Here is a 23211-nt window from a genome sequence, read left to right on the forward strand (position 1 = left end):
AGGCGCTCGACAGGACCTGTCAAATCACAAATGATAAAAGGAGGAAAATCAGAGACAATAAACACACCGAGAAAGACAAAAAAAGTGAGAAGTTGAAAGTCAGAAATGAAAAGGAATACTGCGTTTCCATGATAATGAAGCATGGTTCAGGGGAGCACAAATTACCCACGCTATCACCCGCCATAGACCATCCAAGCTACTGCTGCAACCCAGCCACCGGCGACAACGACCGTCAGGATTGACGCGCCGACGCGGTCGCCTCCAGTGATCGGTCGGGGAGTGTTCGGCTGCTTCTGGGGACCGGAACCGGCAGTCGGGTCGCTCTTACTGGTGCCGCCCGTGTCCGAGGTCAACGGGGAATGACTTTCCTGTTTGTGGGTAATCATGGCCGATGCAAAGACGCTCAGCGCGCTCATGTCCTGCTCTAGTCCCTTGGAACCATCCCAGCTGTCTTGGTGCCAGCGGCGTCCGCATTGAGTCTTCGTGCTGCCCCCGGAGCACTGTTTGGCCGCGGCTTGGGCTGAAGCTTGAATCTTCGGGATGATCTGGTTGGCGGTATGAGGCACGATGGTCGTCATGAAAGTCAACCAAGAGGAGAGAAACCCCTTGAAACAATCCTGGTTGCGGTCGCACATCATGTTTGGTTCGCAGGAAATCTCCGACATCACATTTCCCCCAAACTCCTTGGGAAAGAACTTGTCGAGCGTGGTCCCAAGATAGCCGTCAATTGCCTTCTTCCATTTGTCTCCGCCATTCGTCTAGCTCTCGTCAGTCCCGTTGCCCGCGAGTCCTCGGGGCGTTTTCTAGCCACACTTACCAGGTTGTACATGTATGCGGCCCCGCTTAAATAAGTCCCGTAGTTGTAAGTCCACTGAAGATCGCCGTGGTCAGTGCACTGGGTCTCCATGGTCGTCGTGTCCGCGATGGTCCATTCATCCATCTTCAGCAAGGGGGTGGTGGCACTCCAGTCCCAGATCTTCTCGGCCCATTCGGTGTAGGTCTCGTTGTTGGTATAGCGACCTAGCCGGGCTGCTAGTTGGAACAGACCGCCGTTTGAGATAGCATTCTTGGTTGTATACCCCGCCTGGTAAGGAAATATTTGCCATCGCAGGCCTCCCTTACAAGCGGTAGTGTCCCAGCGCGGTACCTGCGTGTTGAAAACGCCCTGGGCGAGCGACAGCCACGACGGCTGCCCGTCCTCCTCGGGAAAGTTCAGTTCGGCCGCGGTGATTGCGGCCAAGCCCCAGAAGACCTGGTCGTCGTTTCCCAGGAAGTTGCTATCGTTGGCGGGAAAGTAGTCGTTGTTGCCCTTCTGCCAGAGCATGCCCTGAGTTGTGACCTCGTTATAGGAGGTGTCGCCCGTCCAGAACCAGTACTGGATCAAAGTCATGAACATCGCGCCCCCTTCCCACCAGGTATCGGGAAGCTTTCCGGGGATTTGGCCGGACTCGTTACCGTGGTAGTTACTCATCATGTTGTATGCCGATGTCGCGGCCGCATTCTTGATAGACTCTAAGAGGAAAAGGATCTCGTCAGTATCCGCCGGGATTTAGAGAATCGAGCAAGCTAGGAGGGGCAGCCGCAGTAGTGATAGCAGGTAGCAGGTTGCTTACTAGAATCGCTGACATCCAACTGGATCTGAGAGACGGCTCCCTGGCCAGCCAGGAAGACGGTCAGTGCCGGTATCCATGGCAGATAGCGCATGGCGGATAGTATCGTGGCGTGCAGATATGGGAAGATGAAGGAAGTGCGTTCGGATAGCGGGGTTTTTCGCAGCGAGACAGGGCCAAAGACAGGGCCAAAGACAGGGCGAAAAGAAGGGGCGAGTGAGCGTCGTAGGTAAGTAGTCGAACTGGTTAGTCACTGTGGATGACAGAAAACGGAATTGGAAGTCGTGTGGAATGAATGGCCGGAAATGGTTCAAGTGCTGGTTGGAGTGAACATCGCCCGTGGGGAAGGCTGGAACCAGCCCGACGGAGAGCGATGGATGGTCAGGTCGTACGAAGGGAGGAGGTGCTGCCTCTCTTCCGCAGCTCTAGTTTGTGAAGGTATTGGAGTATACTTCTACGTGGTACCTGAGGGATCGAGGGGTTCCTTGCCTGAGGAAGGGATGATGACTACTCCTACGGCCTTCTTCTCCCCTCCTGCCCTCTCCTTCTCGCTTTTTCTTCCCTTCATCTCTTTCTTCCTCGCCAGTGGAGCCCCCTGTCTCCCTTCCATTCATCACTCGAACACAGTCCAGCCACCCGGCCACTCCTTCTGGCCTCGAGGGCCAATTAAGCAATTTTTAGCGCTGCAGCCGATCGAGCGTCGAGTCCCCACTGGGCGATCTTAGCAACTGTTGGCACTGGATCCCCGGCGCCAATCAGTATTCCCGACCAGAAGTTTCCATGGTTCAATCTTACACATCTCGTGCATTTTTGACGAAGCACTGAGATGCCCTGAGATGCTCTACATACAACATACTAGCACTCACCCTCTCTTTCCCTGAGGCCCCAACCCTGACATTCAGATTAGCCGCATGTCTCCGTCCCCTTCCTTGCTTCCTCGTCTGCCGGCTTCGTCCCATCCCGAAAGTTCTGCGTCCCGGACAAGCCACCCTTTATTTCGTCGTTCCTGGCAATCAGACTGACCACAAATCCAACAATCGACAGTCCCATCATCAGCTACCACATCGTGGTCAGACTCCGTGCGTACACCCACCGGTATTCATGCTGAACAGGCGAAGGAAACTCCCGGATCATCTGACATGCGATTTCGGCAACATGGCTTTCCGGCCTCAGTTCCGGAGGAATTCTCCCCGCGATAACTGCACGGTTTATCTCCTTCGTCCACTGGTTCTGGGAGATGACCCCGCCCAGTCCGACCCCGAAGGCAGTTCCAAGGCTACGCATAAAAAGTTGCACGCTGGTCGCGATCCCAATGTCGCCGCCGTTTTGCCGGGCTTGAACAGCAAACAACGGTGTCGGAAATAGGAGCCCACCGCCAATAGAGATGAGAACACAAAGACCGTAGAGAACGGCCTTACTGCTGTCGGGGTGCATGGTGATCTGATCCTCCCCACAGCCGTCGACGTTAGATTGCAAAAGATTTGCCAAGTTCTTCTGATGGAACAAGAATCTTACATTGCTTCCCATTCCTGCCGCCAGTAGAGCCCAACCCACCACGATGATGTACTTGAATCGCTGTGTTCGTTTCACCAGCATACTGGCCACGAGCCCTGCGGGTGCCGAATACGCGATACAAGTCATGGTCTCGAGGGAGGCATGCGGGACACCATGCTGCAGTGCTCCGAGGAACTGGAAAAGGCACAAAAATGTCAGCAAGCGCGTGGTGAACACAGAAACACAGCCGTCTGGAGGCATACAAAGATTATCATGCAGTAAGTCACACACAAAATACCAATCCATGCAGAAAGCTCGTAACGAAGCCGACAATGGCCGACCGGTCGTGGAATATCCTCGGGGGCATCATGGGGTTAGATGACACTCGCCATTGAATGAATATGAAAACCGCAAAGACTACGGCAGCCAGAATTAAGGGCACCAGCACGGCTGCCGAATCCCAGGGATGCAAGGCACCGCCAGACGTCAGACCGACCAGGAACAGAGTAGACGCGCAGGTAAACCCCCAACCCGGTCCGGTCCAGCATGCCTAACTTGTTCATAAACGAAGAAGTATCTTGATGCAGTTGCAACGAGTACACCAACCCGGCAATGCACAACACACACGTAGGAATGTTAATATAGAAGGTCCATCGCCAAGTAGTCCGCGAGCCGATGACGCCGCCCAGGGGAATGCCTATTTTGGTTCCTAACGACCAGGCCAGTGCGGCAACTTCCATATACAGGCCGCGTTCGCTCATGGTTGAAATGTCGGAGAGGATTACCTGCACCAGCTGGATCATGCCACCGGCTCCGATGCCTTGGACCACCCGGGCTCCGACCAGCCAGCCGACATTTTCAGAGGATACTGCCGAAGGTGAAAATAGCCGTGACGATTAGAATAGGTCCCTTGCGGCCGAGTATCTCGCTAGTAGTACCGTACGGAGGAATTGTGATGGTCTGAGCCAGCAGGAACGAGGTGCCCACCCAGAACGATTCCACGATACTACTCTGCAGGTCTTCCGCAATTGCTACTAGGCACGAGCCCACGATAACCGCGTCCATGGAGGTGATAAGCGTGAAGATGACCAGGAAGAGCACGGTGAGCTTGAACTTGAGCGATTTGGGCCGGGGGGGGTTCGGCATCGAGCTCAACATCGCTGCCGGCTTTCTTCGCCAGCGAGGTTGCGGTGAAATCGTCGGACATCGTTTCAGAGATCATGTCTCCGTTGTCCCGGTGGCCCTGGTTTCCCAGTTTGAAATTGGTCACTTCAGAAAATGTGAATGGCTAGGCAATCGCGGCCGAAATGCGCATTCTTCTAGATCCTTCTGGCCCGGCGACAAAACGAATCTCACCTCGCTAGTCTAAAGATGCATGCATAGTGTCGCTATCAAAATGAGGAGCGTCAATGACTCTCATCATCACGAGGGCGCATGAGCAATTCACCCGGTAGTAATATTCATTCTCAAGGGAGCACAGTCAGACGGAAATCCTCTAGATGATATGATATCAAGTTCCACGATGCGAGAGAACTTCCAGACAAGCGCTGACGAGCCAAGGTGGGTTACGAGGCGATGACGGCCCAACGTCGTCGACTAAATCCTGCGCTCAACGGTTTAGTGTCTTTGCTCAACAAATGGAACCTTTCAGCGTCAGCCTGCACATATGAGGATTCGCGCAATTCTCGGCGCGAGGAGGAGTCCTTTGCCATCTGACATGTCATCGGGCCATTACTTAGCCAAGGGAAGGAATTGAGAGAGGCAGGTTCTAGGGCTGAACACACTCGGTCAATTGCATAGTAAGAAGTACTCAGTTAGTTACTGAGTTACTAACAAGTGGTAGCGCCAACTAAATCCATGACGCCCATCGCTCGACCCAACATTATCCGCCAACACCTTCATCCTTCTATTTCAGCCACTTCTTCTGACTCCTCTTACTTCTCTTACTCCCCAATCATCACGGTGATCAACGTACCGGAATCTAAAGGCATGGCGCATGATCTCGAACCGCTGCCTAAAGTCGGCATGCCATTTCTGCACCGACTCAATTGCTTCCTGCGTCTCTGGCTGCTGAAATTGCTCGCCAACATTTACTTCTTCTACCAGCGCCTGGTCCACCCGCCGGCGCGAGGATCCCAGCCGACGCTGGTCAAGCGCTACGCATGTCGCGCTATGCTGAAGACTCGCATTTTCTATCCGCACGACTACCGGGCCGGCGAGGAGCTACTACCCGTCTACTTCAACATCCACGGCGGCGGATTCGCTCTTTGCGATGCGTCCGTGGACGACGAGTTCTGCTCTTCCTGGGCCTCCCGCACAGGCATGCTGGTTATCAGCCTAGATTATCGCAAAGTTCCCCTGCATCCTTTCCCCACAGCCACCTACGACGTGGCGGCGCAGGTGGAAGCTGTTCTAGGGGACAACTCGCTACCTATCGACCAGTCGCGCGTCGTGGTAGGCGGATTCAGCGCGGGCGGCAATCTAGCGCTGTCGGTGGCCCAGCTGCCACCTCTCAAGCAGCTGGTGCAGGCCGCTGTGATCTACTACCCCATCGTCGACTTCGGCCATCCCCCCAACGAGAAACTGGCATCCAGGCCTTTCACCAACGGACCGAAAGACAACCTCGAAGCGGCCTCCTGGTGGCTCGATTGGGGCTACGTGCGTGTGGGACAGAACCGCCGCGATCCTTTGCTAAGCCCGGAGTACGCCCGCAAGGAGGATCTGCCGCGCTGGATTTACGTGGTCGGCGCCCAGTGGGACATGTTGCGTCTGGAGTCACAGGTTATGATCCATCGCCTGGCTGGATTGGAGGGCAGGGAAGACCAGGAGGCGCCGTTCGAAAAGGACACATACAAGTGGACCTTGGCCATGGGGCAGTCGCACGGTTTCACGCACAGCCGCGGACGCAATCCAGCCAAAAGGGCCAAGAGACAGCAGTTGTGCGAGGAAATTTACGGTGAGGCACATGAGTGGTTGAAGAAGAGCGCGTTGCGCTAATTTGCCGTCCCTGAACTATACGGGTTACTTTCCCTTTCCTTTAACTTGCGTTACGAGAGGCGTTCGGAGAATCAGCATTAGATCCCGATAGATTCTGTCTCAATTACTATTCTAGACCAAGATTCTGTCTTTTACATCAGAAATACGTCCGGGCGATATCCTGTCCTGCACGAATTGCGTACTCCACTAGTTCAAACGTATTGAACCCCGACGCGTAGTACGTCTTGCGTTGGCCCTGCGATCTCTCGAAAAGCTCATAGTATCCCGTACCTGGCATAAAGATCCGAGTGATGCCAGTAATACGACTTGTGACACTTGCTATACCCGGCAGCGTCATGAAAAGAACAGGGACAATTTCGTTATCCCTGAAAAAGATCTCAAGGTGAAACCTTTGCCCCCAGTAGCCGAGCTCAAGTGTACGGCACAGGGATGCAACAGAGAAGGCAAAGACTCCAATCGATGGTGTCGCATCAAGGACAACCAAATCGTATGTGGGCGCTGCTACCAGCAATACAAGAGATCTCATCCCGAGGAAAAGGACCCGACAAGAACTCTTGCAATAGAGCAAGTCGGCATCGAGATCAAAAAGAATCAGCAAGGAAGCCAAAAGAGCTATGCTCTCAAAGCAGTAAGACTCGTGTTGCGGCCAGATAAACAAGCTTGATAAAATGAAAAACCAAAAAAGTCAGTATTGACGGTAAAAGGATCAGAGTGAAAGATCTAACGAAATGTGTTTCAGTCTCCAGGCATCGCGTCAGAGGATGGTCATGACAATGTTATTGTTGTCGTCGACGTGACCACCAAAATGTTGTGGCTCTACGGTGACCCCCAGCCACCAGTTGCGCAATCCTCGCGACGGAGTTTTAACCACATGCGCTTTATATTCGCGCCGCTCCAAGTACAAACTTCGTTCTGTCCGTCAAACTATGCGGAAATCCTCATCGTTACATTTGACTCAAGAGTCAAGACAGATGCTATTTGTCCCAGATCATCACAAAGGCTGCCAGCGTCGCCACCACCTGCCTAAACCTAGTAGTACTCAACAAAAGCTAGGCACTCCTGTTGTATCTTTTAGCCAACACTGTATCTTTACTATCAAAGCTGCTGAAATGTGTCCCTCGACGGTTCTCACCACCCGATTATGAAGTTATATCCCCGCTAGCTTTGTCATGTACTGTTCTCTTCGCGTTTTCACTGTTGTATACTCTTCTCATGGCATGTTATATATGTATCTTGATTAGAAATGATAACCTATTTCCTTTCTCATCCAGGGTCTTCAATGCTTAAGAAAAGTTTCTGCCTCGCTCAGTCAACTTGATCTAGAGTGGGTCATCCACGTTGAGCATAATTCGTGAGAAGAGCAACTGGCCAGAGCGCTCCTCTCCTCTTTCTCTCTTGACGAGTAAAGAGAGGATCTCTAGATGAGTTGGAAAGAATAACAAACTGTGAAGATAGAGCTGATATCTGTCCAGCATACGAGAATAAGAATAGATCTCTCGAATAAGAATCTTTTTATCTAGGAATCAGAGTGATGGACATTCCGATTATTCGACTTGTTTGCGGTTAGACCGCTGAACTACATACCTCAAGATGTAGAAGCTAATAATTAAAGGGCCGGTGGCCCAAAACCAGACATGGGACCTGGAATGGTTCACTATGCAGGCATAATAATAAATCGAAGAAACCAACGCTATCCAATATCGTCCAGGGGTATTCAAACATCGACCCGAACCGAGCATCCAGCTGCAATGGAAAGAAATTTCGTACGCCATATCCCAGCCGACGGTCCACCATATCATAGTCGTTTCGGGGGGAGCCTATCATCGCTTTCCGTCGCCGTATTCGCCGGGGTCGTTCAGTCGTCGCAACAGCAACATAGGCCTGCTGGCTATTAGATTGAGAATCAGAAACAGGGAAGGCAGCACTTAAATTCCATGCACCCCGTGCAAGCTTCTTCGCAAAGGAAACAACAGCAGGCCATCATCAAGCAAGACATCAAGCATCCTCGTTCCTTCTGGGGCGGCTCCTGAGGGGGAGGCATTTGTTGCATCGGATATGGCTGGGGAGGAGGCGCGTACTGTCCGCCGGGCGGAGGGTAGCTTGGAAGAGTCAGCTAATTAGAACGCCAATGATTCATTAGAGCGAAGAATGTGACTTACTAGCCCTGGGGAGGCTGTTGATACGACATGTTGACTGTGCGGATGGATGGGTGGAACGGAGGACTTTGCGAACCAGGGAAACCAGAAACGGCGGAATCAGAAGTTATAAAGGAGAAGGGGAACCGGCCAGGCAGAAGAAATAATCCTCGAGGGAATGCTCATTTCTCAGCCCTGCTGGTGGACACATCGACCCCCGAGCGCCCCGACTGCGTCTTGGCCCTCCTGCAAAGGACTCCACCTCCGCCATAGCGATTGGATCTGGAGATGGAGTAAGATTAATAGGTTGGACAACCCCCTTTCGAACCGACTTGTGCGACGGACGCTTGGCTACAGGGTATGTTTGCGTTTGTGTTTGGATTGTCATGCAGAGGTGGCAGTGGCTCGTTCCCTCTCGACCCCCAGTGTTACCACCGATTGGTTTCAACTCATCTAGAAAACTGTGGCGCCTAACCGCCGAGCGAACGGAATGCCAAGGCCAAGAGAAACAACTCATGGGTATCTCCAGAACGAAACTCCTTGGGAAATGTGGCTGAGGCGGATTCCAGAATGGCATTCCTTCTGACCAAACGCCCAAAAGCTCCCAAACCCTTTGGGACTTGAGACGCCAAGGCTGCATCCCTAGCACTATTGCCTGTAGAGTCGAGTTAGGGTCGCCCCTTAAGGCTGGATCTCCACTTGGACTGGCCAGTCATACACGCTGACCGATATTGATATCCCCACTATTTGTGGCACTATTGGCTGTCATTTGCTGTTGCCTAATGGAGTTTCATAAGTACTGTAATAACCGCCAGCAAGGGGGGGGGCCGACTTGTCATGCGGTCTGATTGTCGTGTCTCCTTGGTCGCCCCTTGTTCTGTCTTCGATGAGGAGACACACTCCAGAGTCCAGAGTGTTGAAGCCGTAGGATGAACCGATAGATGAATTGCATAGCCACTGCCCCATAAGGACTTCATTTCCATGCACAGTCTAGTCCGCCCTGCCGTAGTTATAAGCTCCATCCGTGGCTGACCGTCGGGTCGGTCCAACGACGGGTCACGATTAGACGCCCTGTCCTCCGTGAATTCAAAATTGCAAATGATGACAAGCCGCTAGAGGAGGTATGATAAAAATAGCCATCGAATTATGTATTCTGGTTGAATCTCAAGTCCTCGACGGACAACCGCCGTTCGGAGCGCTGACATTTGACAGTGTGGGAGATCGGTGCCACTGAGTATAGTAGTGAATATGATCTTCAACACGGCGTAGTCTAGCATAGCCTGATAGGTTGGTGTAAATGTATTATTTTGTTGAGCCGTGTTATGAACGATCGCGTGATGATCATTATAATTAGGACTTATGACAGACGGGAGCATTCTCTGTTTCCATTTCTTCCTACGGTGTACGTTCGTCAATAATATGAACAGGTAGCAGCAAATGGCCCAATGCGTACGGAGTATTCTTTGGAGGTCGATCAGGGATCACTCAGGGGTGAAGACCCACCAAGGACATGGAGTCTGCCCAGTCTGGCCTCTGCATTTGTCGAATTGTTTATTTGGTTTGACCACTAGCTCTTGACGGACCGTATAAAGCCCACCGCGTTTTATGGGTCAGTAAGGGGTCCAAAGCAACAGCACTTATGAGTACTCCGTACGGGGTAAACTGTCTACAGTAGTGTCTACAACAGACGATGGTCCATTGCTGCTCGTGGGGCTTATCAATGATTATGTCCAAGTGAAGATGAGGATGAGGTTCTTTGCTTGCCAAATTGGGCTCCGGATCCATCAACATTTGCCCTTCAAACGCCATCTGGATGTGCTTGGTGAAAGATATGAATTTTAGAAGTAGAAATCACTTGTCCTATCACAATTGACATACATAGTGTTATTTTCTCGTATTCTAATTGACGCTGTTTCCCACATACAGAATGTCTATCTCGGCGGAATCACGGTGTTTCACCCTCCACATGTCGAGTCTGCAATGCATCCAAGTCATGGACAACACGCCCTCCATCTTCCACCACGTTTCATGGCTGATCATCCAAAAGACATTCTGTATCCATCAATACCTCATGTTATTTACATTTACGGATTCATTGCAAAAACATCGAGTCATGACGCACTCTGATTAGTCATCAGCCCTCCTTGGAGAAGTTGGAGATGCCCATTTCGAGTTCCCCAACACTCCCTCCCACTCACTCTTGCTTGCGTTGTCACAGGCGTGTCCATGCAACTATGAGTTCCAGTAATACCCTATCCCAGCTCCGAAGTAGAAGGCTCAGGTTTGTTTGTGACTTCTGCCATCGACGCTTCGCCAGAAAGGAGCATTTGGAGCGACATCTGCGCATACGTAAGTAGCCTAGTCAAAGAATGGCACAAAGTCGGGTCAATAACCTAAGCAGATACCAAGGAAAAGCCCTTTCGTTGTTCATGTGGGGCTTCCTTTACGCGCAAGGACCTTCTGAAACGTCATAAGAAGATCAATCATCCAAATGAGGTGCTTCCAGATGCGGCCAACCCGGCATCGAGGACCGCGCACAATACTTTCATTCCCTACGTCTCTCCATGTCAACCTGAGTCAGAATCGTCTAGACCAACCGTAGAGTCACTGAATCACGTTTCTCCTATCTCTAATGCGCGGCTGCTGAGAACACATGATACTACAGGCCCTGCTGTCAAGAGCGTTGGCGAGCAGAGCCTAGGGATTGCGCCACCGCAGGGTCTTGATCAGACAGTGATCCCTCAAAATCTTACCGAAGCTGGTAACAAACCCCCTTGGAATCTAAATTTAAATTCTTTCTAACATTCTCCAGAAGCGCAACCTCCCTTGACCCAGGACAGCTCTGATCACTTCGAAGATTTCGCAAACTTCCTGGATCTAATCGGGTTTCCGGTCGATTGGGCGCCTTTAGATCTAGAAATCGAAAGTCCCACGGAAGGCCTCGATGACCCCAGTCCCGAAGGGCAGATGCCAGGAGAGAGCCATTGTGATGATAGTCCCTTCCAGTCTTGGTTGCCCTCTGTTCCATCATTGGGGCATGGAAGGTACGCTTTTCATGGTGCTGATGCGGGTCAGTCGTGATTCTTGTCTTGATCCTTCCCCTACCACTGACCGGGTGAACTAACTTGATTACCTAGACTCCCATGGTGTAGGCGATCAAAGTTCTATCTTCAGAGTGGATGAGTACCACAGGTCTTACCTCATGTCTCTTCTGGAGACCTACAAAGATATTCTGCCCAACTTCAGGTTACCTTCACGACATACGCTTACCCGCTATATAACTAGCTTCTTCCAGGGCTTCCATAACCATTTGCTGTTTATTCATTTGCCAACATTTCGACTCAAGGACCAGTCGCCTGAGTTTATGTTGGCCATCATGGCGGCTGGAGCCCAGTACCGGTTCGAGCATCAGAATGCACAGAGGTTCTTTAATGCATCCAAGGCAATTGTCTTACAGAATATAGATCATAGATTCGGAAGCCAAAGTAACGTGGGGTGCTCCGAGTTAGCTAAGAATGGCCGAGTTGTTGATAATATGATAGAAATAGATATTATCCGCACCCTGCTTGTTCTGATGGGATACTCGACGTGGGAGTGTGGGAGCTACCTCGATGATGCCTTCCACCTTCGGGGCCTTCTCATTGCTAGACTGAGGGCTTCAGGTCTTGATGAAACTGATGAAACAGATCAAGATGATATCTGGCAATGCCAAACAGACTGGGGGAGCTGGATACTGGAAGAGACGCTCCGCCGGACCAAACTGGCTGCCACTTTCTTTACACAGGTTCACAGCATTGCCTACAACCTGTACCCCACCATCAGGAATAATGAAGTGAGGTTACGCCTTCCCTGCCCGACGAAGCTTTGGAATGCAACCACTCCTCATGACTGGGGCGTGATCATGAAGTCAATTGATCAAAAACAAGCCTTCTATCATCATGCGGTATCCCAACTGTTGCGGGATCCTGACTCAGCCAGCGTTGTAGATCCAACGCCATCGCCTTTGGGAAACTACTATATTCTTCACGGCCTCCTCCAGCGGATTCATATAGTCCGCGAACTGGCTGTCGATTTGGGCGGCTCCTCTGCACTATTGCCCAGTGACGAATTGAACCGACTTGAGTATGGCCTTTCTGTGGGTTGTAAACAACGCTAACACGGTTTAGGAGAGCATTGAACCTATGGGCAACCATGTGGCAGCAGGCGCCCGAGTCCAACCTAGACCCTTCGAATGAGAACGGGCCAATTCCTTTTACTTCGAGCTCCCTGCTTGCGCTAGCGTACGTCAGACTATCGATGAACATTGGCCCGTACAAGCGGCTCGAGAGTCGAGATCCGGATATTATCGCAAAAGCGTTGAGCGACTTGCCCCCGGTTTGGAGGTGTGCTCGCTTGACCCCGGCCCTGATCTATGCTATTCATACCGTGAGCGTTCCTGTACGGCTAGGACTGGATTATATTGCAAAAAGCCAAGCCTTCTTCTGGAGCGTGCGCCACGCGTTAGCGAGCTTCGAATGTGTGATTCTTTTGAGCAAGTGGCTCCGGGCTGTGGCTGTTGATCAGAAGAAAACACTGAACAGTCAGTTCTCGCTCCCTATATCCAGATCTGGCCAGCTGACACCGAAACCTAGCGAACGAGAAGCGGATTATTCGTTGGGCCCGTTTGGTTGTTGAGGAAGCTCATGATTCTATGGATACCGCCGAAGGAGAGGTGCCTGGGCGTGAGCCAGCTGAATTGGCTGCCGCAGTGCTGGGCATATGGTCTCGCTTTTTCAAGCAAAACTCGCAATGGAAGTTTATCAACATTCTTGGAGAAAGCCTGGCAAGATACGCGCAGCTGCAGATGTCTAGCTAGACGATTCGATGAGTGTCCTCTTTCGTAACTCACCTTCTCAGTACTCATTTACTTCCAACTTCATGCACTACTGAATCCTAGTATTCCCCCTCGACGGAATTCATAGATCTCTCTATTCGACTATAAAAAGGTATTCTATCCTTCAAATGCAAGCGACAGTCTATTCAAAGCCAACCTTCAGTTTTTCAAACTCGCCTCAAACTCCGCACTAAAAGGATAATCCAGATATCCCTCAGCCTGCACAGGAGTATAGAACGTCTCGCGATCATACTTTTGCAAGGGAATGCCATTCTTCAACCGGAACGGAAGATCCGGATTCGCTAGGAAATGCCTCCCAAACACAACCCCCACCTCATGATCCTGATACGCGGTATCGATATCGCCCGCATTCAGCTGGTTGTACCCCCCGGCCACAAGAACCGGCGCCTCGCGTCCCCACGCCTCCAAGAACGGCTCGATGCCTTCGCTCTTCTCGCAATCCACGTTGTTAATGACCCGCGACTCGATCACATGCAAATATCCCAATCTCAGCTCCCTCAGCTTCCTCACGAGATACGTGAACTGCCCCTCCGGCTCCGCCATCTTCATCCCCTGCCACGTATTCCACGGACTGATCCGGAACCCGACTCTCTCTGGGCCAATCGCCTCGCCCAGCGCCCTCGCAACCTCGATCCCGAATCGTGCCCGGTTCTCAATACTTCCGCCCCAGCTGTCCGTCCGCCGATTACTCACGTCCTGCGTGAACAGATCCACCAAGTACCCGTTCGCGCCGTGCACCTCCACTCCATCAAAACCCGCCTGTATGGCATTCTGGCCCGCGGCGGCAAAATCGCGAATCAGGGCATGGATCTCCGCTTCCGATAGCGCCACCGGCACCGCCGCGCCTTCTGCCATGGGAATCGCGCTGGGCGCTGCCACCTCCCGACCAGTTTCCGCCTTGAGAGTGGCTGGGTCCGCGGCGCGGCCGGGAGCCACTAGTTGGAGGATTATGTGGCTGCCTTTAGCGTGTACGGCGTCTGTCACGCGCTTCCAGCTGGAGATCTGTGCCGGAGACCAGATCCCCGGGGCGTGGGGGACGCCGGACCCGGCTGGGGAGATCATTGTTGCTTCGGCGATGAGGAGCGTTCCTGGTACGGAGGCGCGTTGGGCGTAGTAAGTTTCTGCGATGGGGAGCGGGATGTGCGTTGAGGAGGCGCGGAGACGGGTTAGAGGAGCCATAATGACTCGGTGGGAGAGGGTTATAGGGCCGATGCGGAGGGGGGTGAAGAGTCGGCTTTGAGAGAGGTGGGAGGGTGAAGATGAAGACATGGTGGAGAGAAGATGTAGGTTGGTTGGCTGGGATGTCGTCAATTGAATATATGTATATCGAAATTACTTTGATATGTGCAATAGAGTAGAATTCTTCAATGACCTTGCAACACGTAGACAGAAAGTCCTCCGGCACCGCCGCTTTATATCCACCCGTTAAGGCATATATGAGGCCTCATACATTTGCTCAAATTTTCGATCTCCAATTGCCTACTGCTTTGTCATCGCCACACCAAGGAACATAGTCTGGGACCATCGTGACTCGACAAATAGGTCATGTGGCATTGTGCCTAAAAAGTGGAAATAGAGGGTCCGGTTGGAGACGATTAGAAATCAAAGTTGGAAGGTTGAGATTGTCCCCGGGGGATCTTCCGAATAGGGAAATGTCTCCAAGTATCCCCGAAATGCCAAGACTTTACCTTTGAGCTCTGCTGGGGATTGGAAGGATGGGAGATATGGAGATTGTGATTGATGCTGTTATCGAGGTTGGTATTTCCTTGAGTGTGTAGCTCTATATTGTGTTCGTGGGCTGCTGGATCATTGTGCTGCTGTGCTGTATTGCCTCTAGATCTCATTGATCTGATCGTGCGATAAAATCTAGACCATAAACATGTTTTTTGTAGGATACAGAATCAGGGCCTTTTACTCAGCTCTCGAGTCATAAACTTGTTCAACATCCACAGATCCATACCAACTAGAAAGCCTATCGTCTGCCTCCATGAAGCGGCAGAGCTGCGGGGTGGAGGCATGGAGGCGGGGCCAAAACGGGAAACCCGCGATATCTTATCCAACGAACTGATCAGCGGCATCATTTAAGTCCTTTGAGCATCCTGCGGGCTTTCCAATCTCCGACCTTTTTAACGCAACTTACTACCGCCATGCCCCCCAAACGCGTTCTCATATCCTACTGTGTCGACGTCGATGCCGTAGCCGGTTGGCTGGGCTCTTACGGCGGCGAGGACAGCGCCAATGATATCAGCAGGGGCATCTGGGCCGCGACGGTCGGAACGGAACGTCTGCTCAAGATGTTCAAGGAATACGATATCAGGACGACATGGTTCATACCCGGGCATAGTCTCGAGTCGTTTCCCGCGGAGATGGCGAGGGTTAGAGATGCGGGACATGAGATTGGATTGCATGGCTATTCGCATGAGAATCCGGTTGATATGTCGCGGGAGCAGCAGAGAGATGTTTTGAAGAAGACGGTTGATTTGTTAACGGAGTTTACCGGGAAGAGGCCGAGGGGAAGTGTTGCACCTTGGTGGGTTTAGTTCCTGCTCACGGTGGATTTGATTGTGCTAATGGTGCAGGTGGGAAACCGACGCGGAAGGCGTGGCGATGCTTCGGGAATATGGCGTTGAATATGATCACAGTCTGAGTCATCATGACTGCCAGGCGTATTACCTCCGCACAGGCGATGAATGGACAAAGATTGACTACACTCAGAAGGCAGAAACATGGATGAAGCCGCTGGTGCCGGGCAAGGTGACAGATCTAGTCGAAATCCCGGGAAATTGGTACATTGATGATTTGCCGCCGATGATGTTCATCAAGTCGGCGCCAAATAGCCATGGGTTCGTGAACCCGCGAGATGTCGAAGATATCTGGCGGGATCATTTCGATTATTTCTATCGTGAATACGATGAGTTTGTATTTCCGATCTCGATCCACCCGGATGTTTCGGGCAGGCCGCAGGTGATTTTGATGCATGAACGGTATTTATTTGGAGAATCTGAAATGGGCAATGGCTAACGGGTCTAGGCTTATCCAGTATTTCAAATCGCATGAAGGAGTGGAGTTTGTGACTATGGAGGAGATTTGTGATGATTTCAAAAGAAAGCATCCATCGCCTGTTGAGTGAGTGAGCTGGAGTAGCCTGGCTCTATGGTGCGATTTGGCGAAGATCTCATTATGTAGGTATTTCTGTTGAATGTGGAAAGTCGTTGAGCTGTGCAGGTTGTGAGCTCTATCAATGCAATCCTATCACTAGTCAAGCGTATCACATCGACGAACCGGCTGCTTACCCTGTAAACTTTCCCGTGCGACCAACCTGGAATCGGCCTTCGGTGATCCGAATCGGATGGGAAATCTCACCGAGCAGGAGCACTGACAAGCCATCTAGCTACAGACACGGGCCTCGGCTACCATTGCCCTCTCCAGCTCGTGTTTCCCGATCCCCTCCCAGTGTTGTCGTCCCACGCGGGGGTCCCCGTGGGGGCACACAGATTGCGGGGGAGTACGGGGATGGCTCCATATTGGCTGATGATCGCCGAACCTTGAAGATCCCGGTCACTCCATGACCTGCCATTCGTTTGACTCGCTATGTCAGCGGCGTCCCCAAAATGCGTGGGGGTGCCAGAAGCCATCTGCTACTCTTTCTGATATATCAGGCATTCCCATGGCTGTTGAGAGACACTTTCTCATCAACTTTCTCGTCGCATACATCGTTGATCGTTCATCGTTTACCATGACAGAGAATAAGCCAGATGTCGCGCACAATGAGCATCCCATGAAGCCAGCGGATATCAACCAGTTACAAGATATCCGTGTACCCCTGACAGAAGATGACAACAAGCGGATCCGAAGAAAGACCGACTCCATCATCCTGGTCATCCTTTGCTGGACATACTTGATGCAAATTCTTGACAAATCTGTACTGGGATATGGAGCCAACTTTGGTCTCAAAGAAGATGCCAATCTCACCGGGAACCAATACTCCCTGGTGGGATCGATTGCCCCCATCGCTCAGCTGGCCTGGCAGCCCTTCTCGTCCTATCTCATTGTGAAAGTACCCCATCGCATTCTCATGCCAGTGCTGGCCGCGGGCTGGGGTATCGCGCAAGCGGCAATGGCGGCCTGTCACAGTTTCGAGGGCCTCATGGCTACTCGCTTCTTGCTAGGTCTCTTTGAGGCGGGATGTCTTCCCCTGTTTAGTATCATCACTAGCCAGTGGTATCGTCGCGCGGAACAGCCCTTGCGTGTGGCCGCTTGGTACAGTACCAATGGACTTGCCACCATACTCGCTGCGATCCTATCGTATGGGCTGGGGCATGTGCAGTCCGGTCCTTTGAACGAATGGCAGCTGTAAGTTCTTTTTTTTTTTTTCACCACGAAACACAAAATCATCAGACTAACCTGCCAGACTGTTCCTTGTTTGCGGTCTTATCACTGTCATATCCACCCCCATTATCTACTGGAAACTCGACAACGACATCTTCTCCGCCCGATTCCTTGACGAACAAGAGAAATTACAGGCGATGGAGCGTCTCCGCGCCAACCAGACCGGCAGCGGCAGCCGAGAATTCAAAGTCTACCAAGTCGTCGAAGCCGGCCTGGAACCGAAGACCTACCTCTGGATCGCAGCCGCGTTCCTCCTCAACGTGGGCGCATCGGTGACCAACGTCTTTGGACCGCTGATCATTTCAGGTCTCGGATTCGACAAATTCAAAACTACTCTGTTGAACATGCCTTTTGGCGCGTTGCAGTTCATCATCATTTTATTCTCCAGCTGGCTGGCCCAGAAAGCCGCACTGAAATCTGTCATCCTGGCTAGCTTCATGCTTCCCGTTGTGGCGGGCCTCGCGATCCTCTATGCCGTCCCAAGAGGGGAGAGCGAGCAAGGGGCTTTGATGGCCGGGTATTATCTCCTCTCGTTCTTGTTCGGAGGCAACCCGCTCATCGTGACCTGGATCGTCGGGAATACTGCCGGTACGACCAAGAAATCGATCATCATGTCGTTCTTCAACGCTGCTGCCGCCGCGGGTAATATTGTCGGGCCGCTTCTCTTTAGCGATGACAATGCGCCAGCTTATCTTCCCGGACTGCGTGCTTGTCTAGGGATTTTTGTGGCGATGGTCGCGGTTGTTTTTATCCAGTGGGCGAACTTGTGGGTGTTGAACAAGATGCAAGAGAAGCGACGAGTGAGGAACGGGAAGCCGGCGAAGCTTGTGGATCGGTCGATGCAGACGGGGTATGAGGTTAGCGAAGAAGTAGCGGAGGAGGCCGGACAAGAGGCGACGGAATTGGGAAGAAATGCCTTCAATGATATGACGGACCGGGAGAATGACGAGTTTGTCTATATTTATTGATGGGTTCGGCAATGATGGAAGCGTGGACGGAAGAAAGAAGGTTGGATCAAGCATGAATGAAATGGTATAACGAAATCACGAATAACTTTTGCGACATACGTGCATGAGTCACGGGGTCCTTACCGATTGTTGAGCATCTAAATCCTGGGTGAAATCGAAATCTTCTGCTAGATGACTTTTGGTTAAGATCTAATATTAACAACTCTAAAATACTATACAAGTGCTAGAAATTCGACTAAGCCATGCAATGATCGAACGGCATAATTCAAGACCCAAACTCCATAATGCATCAACTTCGCATCATTACACATACCCCATATATCGAACTCGTGCATCCATCGATGAGTACTAGATTCTCTCCCGGATGCGCTCCTGCCACGTCTTAGGAGTCGAGGTCTCCCACGAGTAATTCTGCAGTCGGCCGGTATCCAGATCCGCCTGCAAGGGGTCCACAAAGGAGGTGCGGTAGACGAGCTTGTGGCCGAGATAGAGAATGACGAAAAGAATGGGACAGATATAGGCGACCCAGAAATCGGAGACGTTGAAGGTGGGAATCCACGCCGTGAATCCCTGCGTCAGGATGATGAGGGTGTTGAAGAATAATCCGTAGTAGGCCAGCCACGGCTGCCAGATGGCCTTGTAGGGTAGCGTGTCGCGAGACAGGTCGCGGGCCTTGAGCGCGCGCATAAATGCGATGTGACTTATATTGATCGAGACCCAGCAGATGAATCCGGCAACTCCGGAGATGTTGACGAGCCAGTTGAAGACGGTGCCACCCGATTTGGAGACGTTCATGAAAGCCAGGAGACCGAAGAGCGCGGTGAAAGCGACACTAACCCAAGGAACACCCTTCTTGGTGACCCAGCCGAAGATCTTGGGAGCGAAGCCCTCCTGCGCAAGACCCAGGAGCACACGACTGCCGCTGTAGACGTTGGAGTTGGCAGCGGACAAGACCACAGTCAGAAGTACGGCGTTGATGATGTGTGGCAGGACCTTCACGCCGGCCAGCTTAGCAGCAATCACCATGGGGGAAGCCGATGCGTCGTTAGTGTCGGTAATCAGGTTCGGGTTATCGTAGGGGACCAAAAGACCGATAAAGAAGATGGTGAGCACGAAAAAGACGAGAATTCGAATGAAGGTCTTGCGGATGGCGGAGGGAACGGTAACCTGGGGGTTCTCCGTCTCGCCGGCTGCGACACCAACAAGTTCGGTACCCTGGTAGGAGAAACCGGCCTGAATTAAAACGGCCCAGAAACCCACGAATTTGGCCGTCGCGTCGTTGTTCTCGATCAGATAGGGAGCAAAGGCACCGGGGGTGTGGTAATATTTGAACCCGATATACCCTTGCTGCCCGACGCCAGCATCGATGCAGATGGCAAAGATCATGAAACCCAGGACCGTGATAACCTTGACCAAAGAGAACCAAAACTCGAGCTCGCCGTAAAACCCCACCGGAAGGAAATTGAGAAGCGTGATCAAGACCCAGAATACCGCGATGAATATAGCAATCGACAGATCCTTGTCCCAATACTGAATGATCAGACCCGTTGCCGTTAATTCCACCGCGTATGTCGAGGCCCAATTAAACCAGTAAATCCAACCCATTGCGAAACCCAAGCTCGGGTCCACCAGGCGCGTCGCGTACGTCGTGAACGATCCGGGGACGGGGATGTAGGTAGCGACCTCACCCAGCGAGGTCATGACCGAATAGACGATGGATCCGACGAAGATGTAGGCGATCAAGGCACCGGCCGGACCGGCATTCGCGATAGCTGTCCCACTGCTGATGAAGAGACCAGTTCCAATCGTTCCACCTAAGCTGTCAGTATCGACGTGCAAATCGGGCGGGATCTTCGCCTACCGATGGCAATCATCTGCAAGTGTCTGCTCTTCAGCTTCCGTTGCAGCTCGGGCTGGGGAGTGTCGCCTCCCATGCCGTCCTTTTCCACGTCATGCTCGTGGGCGTTTGCGGACTTGTCCTTCTTGCCGAAGCCCTTGATGCCGAACTTTCCTTTTCCCGAGGATGGAGGATCGGCGGCGGAAATTTCGACCTGAGGCGCCTCGGTGACCTCGTCGGGGGCCATGTTGGGCCGGATGAAGTCTGTGTAGGATGGAGGGGTAAAGATAGAGAGCTGGTGGGAGGAGGGAAGTGTCAAGATGGAGACGTCAACAAGAGGGGTTTGACTCAGAGAAAAAGAAAAGACTTTTTTTTTCTTTCTTTCTTTTTTTTTTTTTTTTTTTCCTGCTTCTTTTCCTCTTCTGCAATGGAACCCGTCCGACGGAGCAGATGAGCCGAAGTGGCGGCAAAAGCCCACCCGAGGCAAAACTATTATGTAAAGAGAACCGCGGTAGAAGTCGCGTTAGATCAATTGATCAGATTAATCACGGCGGAAAACGCGGATAGTTGAAGTGAGTTGGCATGCCGGAGGTCAATATACTTCTGTGCAGGAAGGGCTGATAACTGTCTATCGGGCATTTCATCGTTTGGTGGAAGCCATCTTCCACGGTGCATCGATGAAGGTTTTGATCAGAGATAACGCCGGGAAAAAACGATGAAAAAGGAAAAAGGTGGGTCGCGGCGCCACCAAGCCTTGCCAAGACTCTCTCTGTCGCCAGATTTCTCAGGCACCACAAGCCTGCAAACGGTCTGGGCGCCGGAAGAGGCAAACCGCGCGGACTTTTAGGGCTCAGGGCTCGCCGTTTTGCAGCCGCAGCCCGCCGGAACGTGGGCGCCCGGCGTCATCCCTATAACTACGATGTACTCCGTCGGGTACTCTCCAGAATCCAGTAGAACTTAGCAGAACTTAGAGAGAGCACTACGTCAAGATGATATAACAAGACACGCGAAATTGGCTCTACAATGTAGCATTGAACTGATTGATAGTTTGAATGATGCAATTACTTGATAGATGATACTAACATCAAATTCAATCTAGACCCGTTAGGTAGTCCTGATGGGAATCTGCCAAAGCCGATCCACCAGACAACGTATGGGGAACTGCGACGGAGCGACTTCATGTTTGCCGGCAAGTAAGGAACCCAATCATTGTCGTTGAACACGCTGAGAGTCCGTGTCAAGGCAGTGCGTTCGTAGGTAGGACGGGGGATAAAACAGTCAATAATTCCGGTAACGGTGTATCCGCCTACATCGGTTTCTTCTTTAACCATGATATTGGCGGGCCGCACATCCCCGTGCGTGAAGACAGATCCATGACCTAGAGTTGGATTTTAGTGTCCTAGCAGAGAGCGGAGGTACTTCATGTAGGCCTTGCTTCCATGGTGACGAGAGGAGGATTGCAAATCGCTATATGCGTAGCTGGTTGTGATACCTTTGAATAGGGCGCACTCGTCGACCCGGAGTTCCTTGGCTCCTTCTCCGCATATTCCTTCTATCGGAGCTCCCTCGTCTTGGTGAATGCTTCGGAGTCGTCTTAATATGCCATCCAGCTGGGTTAGTATCGATGCTTTCCCTTCGTTGATAGGCAGGGCCATGTCTGATCCAGGGCTCTTTCTGGAATGTAGGTCATGAATACCACCCGGTATTCACCCAGAGCAATAAATATATGGGATCTTGGAGCTGGAACATCGGGGGCTGTTTCCAAGAGATATCGCATGCTCGTATACTCCGTAAAAATATTTCCCGTAATGACTTTGGCAACAAGATCTTCGCTGTATTTCACCACTACGCCTCTAGTAGATAATTCCCACAGCTTTGACGAATTCCAAATAATCTTCTTCAGAGAGTAGACCAGGGATTCCTCAGCCGGGACTGAGTTGTCATCAGAACCGCTTTGTGAAAACTGTGCAAGCAACGCAGTAACCTCTTGGGACAGAGGAAAGACAATCTTCGCAGTTTGAACGTTATCCAACTTTTGCCGAAACTCGGGAGCCTTCGCCTCGAGCGCTTCCTTCTCTGCGGAGATAGAGCCTTTGGCTCAGTGGTCCTTGTAATCCTGCGATTGTAGTTTCTTGGAATCTTGGAGATAATATTCACTTCTGGGATGTCTTGGAGCCTGTCGCAGAGCTCATTCAGCATCCGGAAGTATTTGTTGGTGGTCAAGTAAAGAGAATATTGCGAGTACCTGGGTATTCTTTCTTCATCATGGAGTCCTCGATGTCCAAAGATTTTCAGTAACATTCACTTCACCACCTGCTGCGCTATATCTCATATGTGCCAAGACAGTGGAGGGACGATCGTGGCGGGGATATTGAGGGGCTCGTCCTTACTTTTGATAGATCATTTTCCTGTATTCCGCCTCGCCCCCCCCCCCCCCCCCCCCCAAAATCAGCTAAACTTGGGGAACGCTCCTGTTAACAGTGAGTGACAACTGAATTACCACCGATCAGGTAAACCAATAAGGTGGATGGACATGGATAGCGCGCAGTTTTAGTTCAAAGCGCTTTTTTGATCAATAATGACGAGCAATGAATAAAAGAACATACCGCAAGGGGGTCAGCCTTGTATCACCTTTAACCCCTCCGTCTTTCCTAACTTTTTGTTTTTCTTTTCCTTTCAATTTTCCCCCTTGTGTAGTTTTATTTTTCTCTCCCCTAATCCACGAACCAGAGAGACATATACATTACCACCTATAAAAGCATTGACATATCTAATTTTCTTTCACCCATTAGAATACTTTACTCTCGACATATCCCGTGGGCAATCCCCGGAAACCTCGACGACGCGGAATTTCGGGATGTGTTCCGCGGCCATAAGACTCCCTGTT

The 23211-nt window shown here is 51.6% G+C and overlaps 9 protein-coding genes across 9 annotated transcripts; 4 read left to right on the top strand and 5 right to left on the bottom strand.

Annotated features, from left to right (window-relative positions):
- Positions 1-173: 173 nt before the first annotated feature.
- Positions 174-1704, bottom strand: LDX57_009643 (glycoside hydrolase family 76 protein; the record flags this gene model as incomplete). Its single annotated transcript, XM_046091377.1, has 3 exons — positions 174-758; positions 818-1512; positions 1614-1704. 3 exons carry the CDS (start codon positions 1702-1704, stop codon positions 174-176), a joined length of 1371 nt encoding a protein of 456 aa, XP_045947354.1.
- Positions 1705-2666: 962 nt separating this feature from the next.
- LDX57_009644 (uncharacterized protein) lies at positions 2667-3865 on the bottom strand (the record flags this gene model as incomplete). Its single annotated transcript, XM_046091378.1, has 3 exons — positions 2667-3299; positions 3403-3521; positions 3601-3865. 3 exons carry the CDS (start codon positions 3863-3865, stop codon positions 2667-2669), a joined length of 1017 nt encoding a protein of 338 aa, XP_045947355.1.
- A 97-nt stretch (positions 3866-3962) lies between these two features.
- Positions 3963-4262, bottom strand: LDX57_009645 (uncharacterized protein; the record flags this gene model as incomplete). The annotated part of the gene is made up of 1 exon (XM_046091379.1): positions 3963-4262. One exon carries the CDS (start codon positions 4260-4262, stop codon positions 3963-3965), a length of 300 nt encoding a protein of 99 aa, XP_045947356.1.
- A 418-nt stretch (positions 4263-4680) lies between these two features.
- LDX57_009646 (uncharacterized protein) lies at positions 4681-6116 on the top strand. The gene has a single exon (XM_046091380.1). The coding sequence runs from the start codon at positions 4962-4964 to the stop codon at positions 6099-6101; it is 1140 nt and encodes a 379-aa protein (XP_045947357.1). The 5' UTR covers positions 4681-4961; the 3' UTR covers positions 6102-6116.
- Positions 6117-11810: 5694 nt separating this feature from the next.
- LDX57_009647 (uncharacterized protein) lies at positions 11811-13091 on the top strand (the record flags this gene model as incomplete). The annotated part of the gene is made up of 3 exons (XM_046091381.1): positions 11811-12358; positions 12403-12815; positions 12868-13091. 3 exons carry the CDS (start codon positions 11811-11813, stop codon positions 13089-13091), a joined length of 1185 nt encoding a protein of 394 aa, XP_045947358.1.
- Positions 13092-13268: 177 nt separating this feature from the next.
- LDX57_009648 (alkene reductase) lies at positions 13269-14399 on the bottom strand (the record flags this gene model as incomplete). Its single annotated transcript, XM_046091382.1, has 1 exon — positions 13269-14399. One exon carries the CDS (start codon positions 14397-14399, stop codon positions 13269-13271), a length of 1131 nt encoding a protein of 376 aa, XP_045947359.1.
- Positions 14400-15277: 878 nt separating this feature from the next.
- LDX57_009649 (polysaccharide deacetylase family protein) lies at positions 15278-16490 on the top strand (the record flags this gene model as incomplete). The annotated part of the gene is made up of 2 exons (XM_046091383.1): positions 15278-15660; positions 15710-16490. 2 exons carry the CDS (start codon positions 15278-15280, stop codon positions 16149-16151), a joined length of 825 nt encoding a protein of 274 aa, XP_045947360.1. The 3' UTR covers positions 16152-16490.
- Positions 16491-16866: 376 nt separating this feature from the next.
- On the top strand, positions 16867-18616 carry LDX57_009650 (putative MFS transporter; the record flags this gene model as incomplete). The annotated part of the gene is made up of 2 exons (XM_046091384.1): positions 16867-17483; positions 17542-18616. The coding sequence occupies 2 exons, from the start codon at positions 16867-16869 to the stop codon at positions 18485-18487; spliced, it is 1563 nt and encodes a 520-aa protein (XP_045947361.1). The 3' UTR covers positions 18488-18616.
- Positions 18617-18835: 219 nt separating this feature from the next.
- On the bottom strand, positions 18836-20571 carry LYP1_2 (amino acid permease; the record flags this gene model as incomplete). Its single annotated transcript, XM_046091385.1, has 2 exons — positions 18836-20301; positions 20349-20571. The coding sequence occupies 2 exons, from the start codon at positions 20569-20571 to the stop codon at positions 18836-18838; spliced, it is 1689 nt and encodes a 562-aa protein (XP_045947362.1).
- Between the last annotated feature and the right edge of the window lie 2640 nt (positions 20572-23211).

This window comes from Aspergillus melleus (genome assembly GCF_016097325.1).
Source record: "Aspergillus melleus strain CBS 546.65 chromosome Unknown contig5, whole genome shotgun sequence".
Taxonomy (NCBI): Eukaryota; Fungi; Ascomycota; class Eurotiomycetes; order Eurotiales; family Aspergillaceae; genus Aspergillus; species Aspergillus melleus.

Coding starts and splice junctions, on each gene's coding strand:
- LDX57_009646 (XM_046091380.1), top strand. CDS start 4,962: ATGACGCCCATCGCTCGACCCAACATTATCCGCCAACACCTTCATCCT.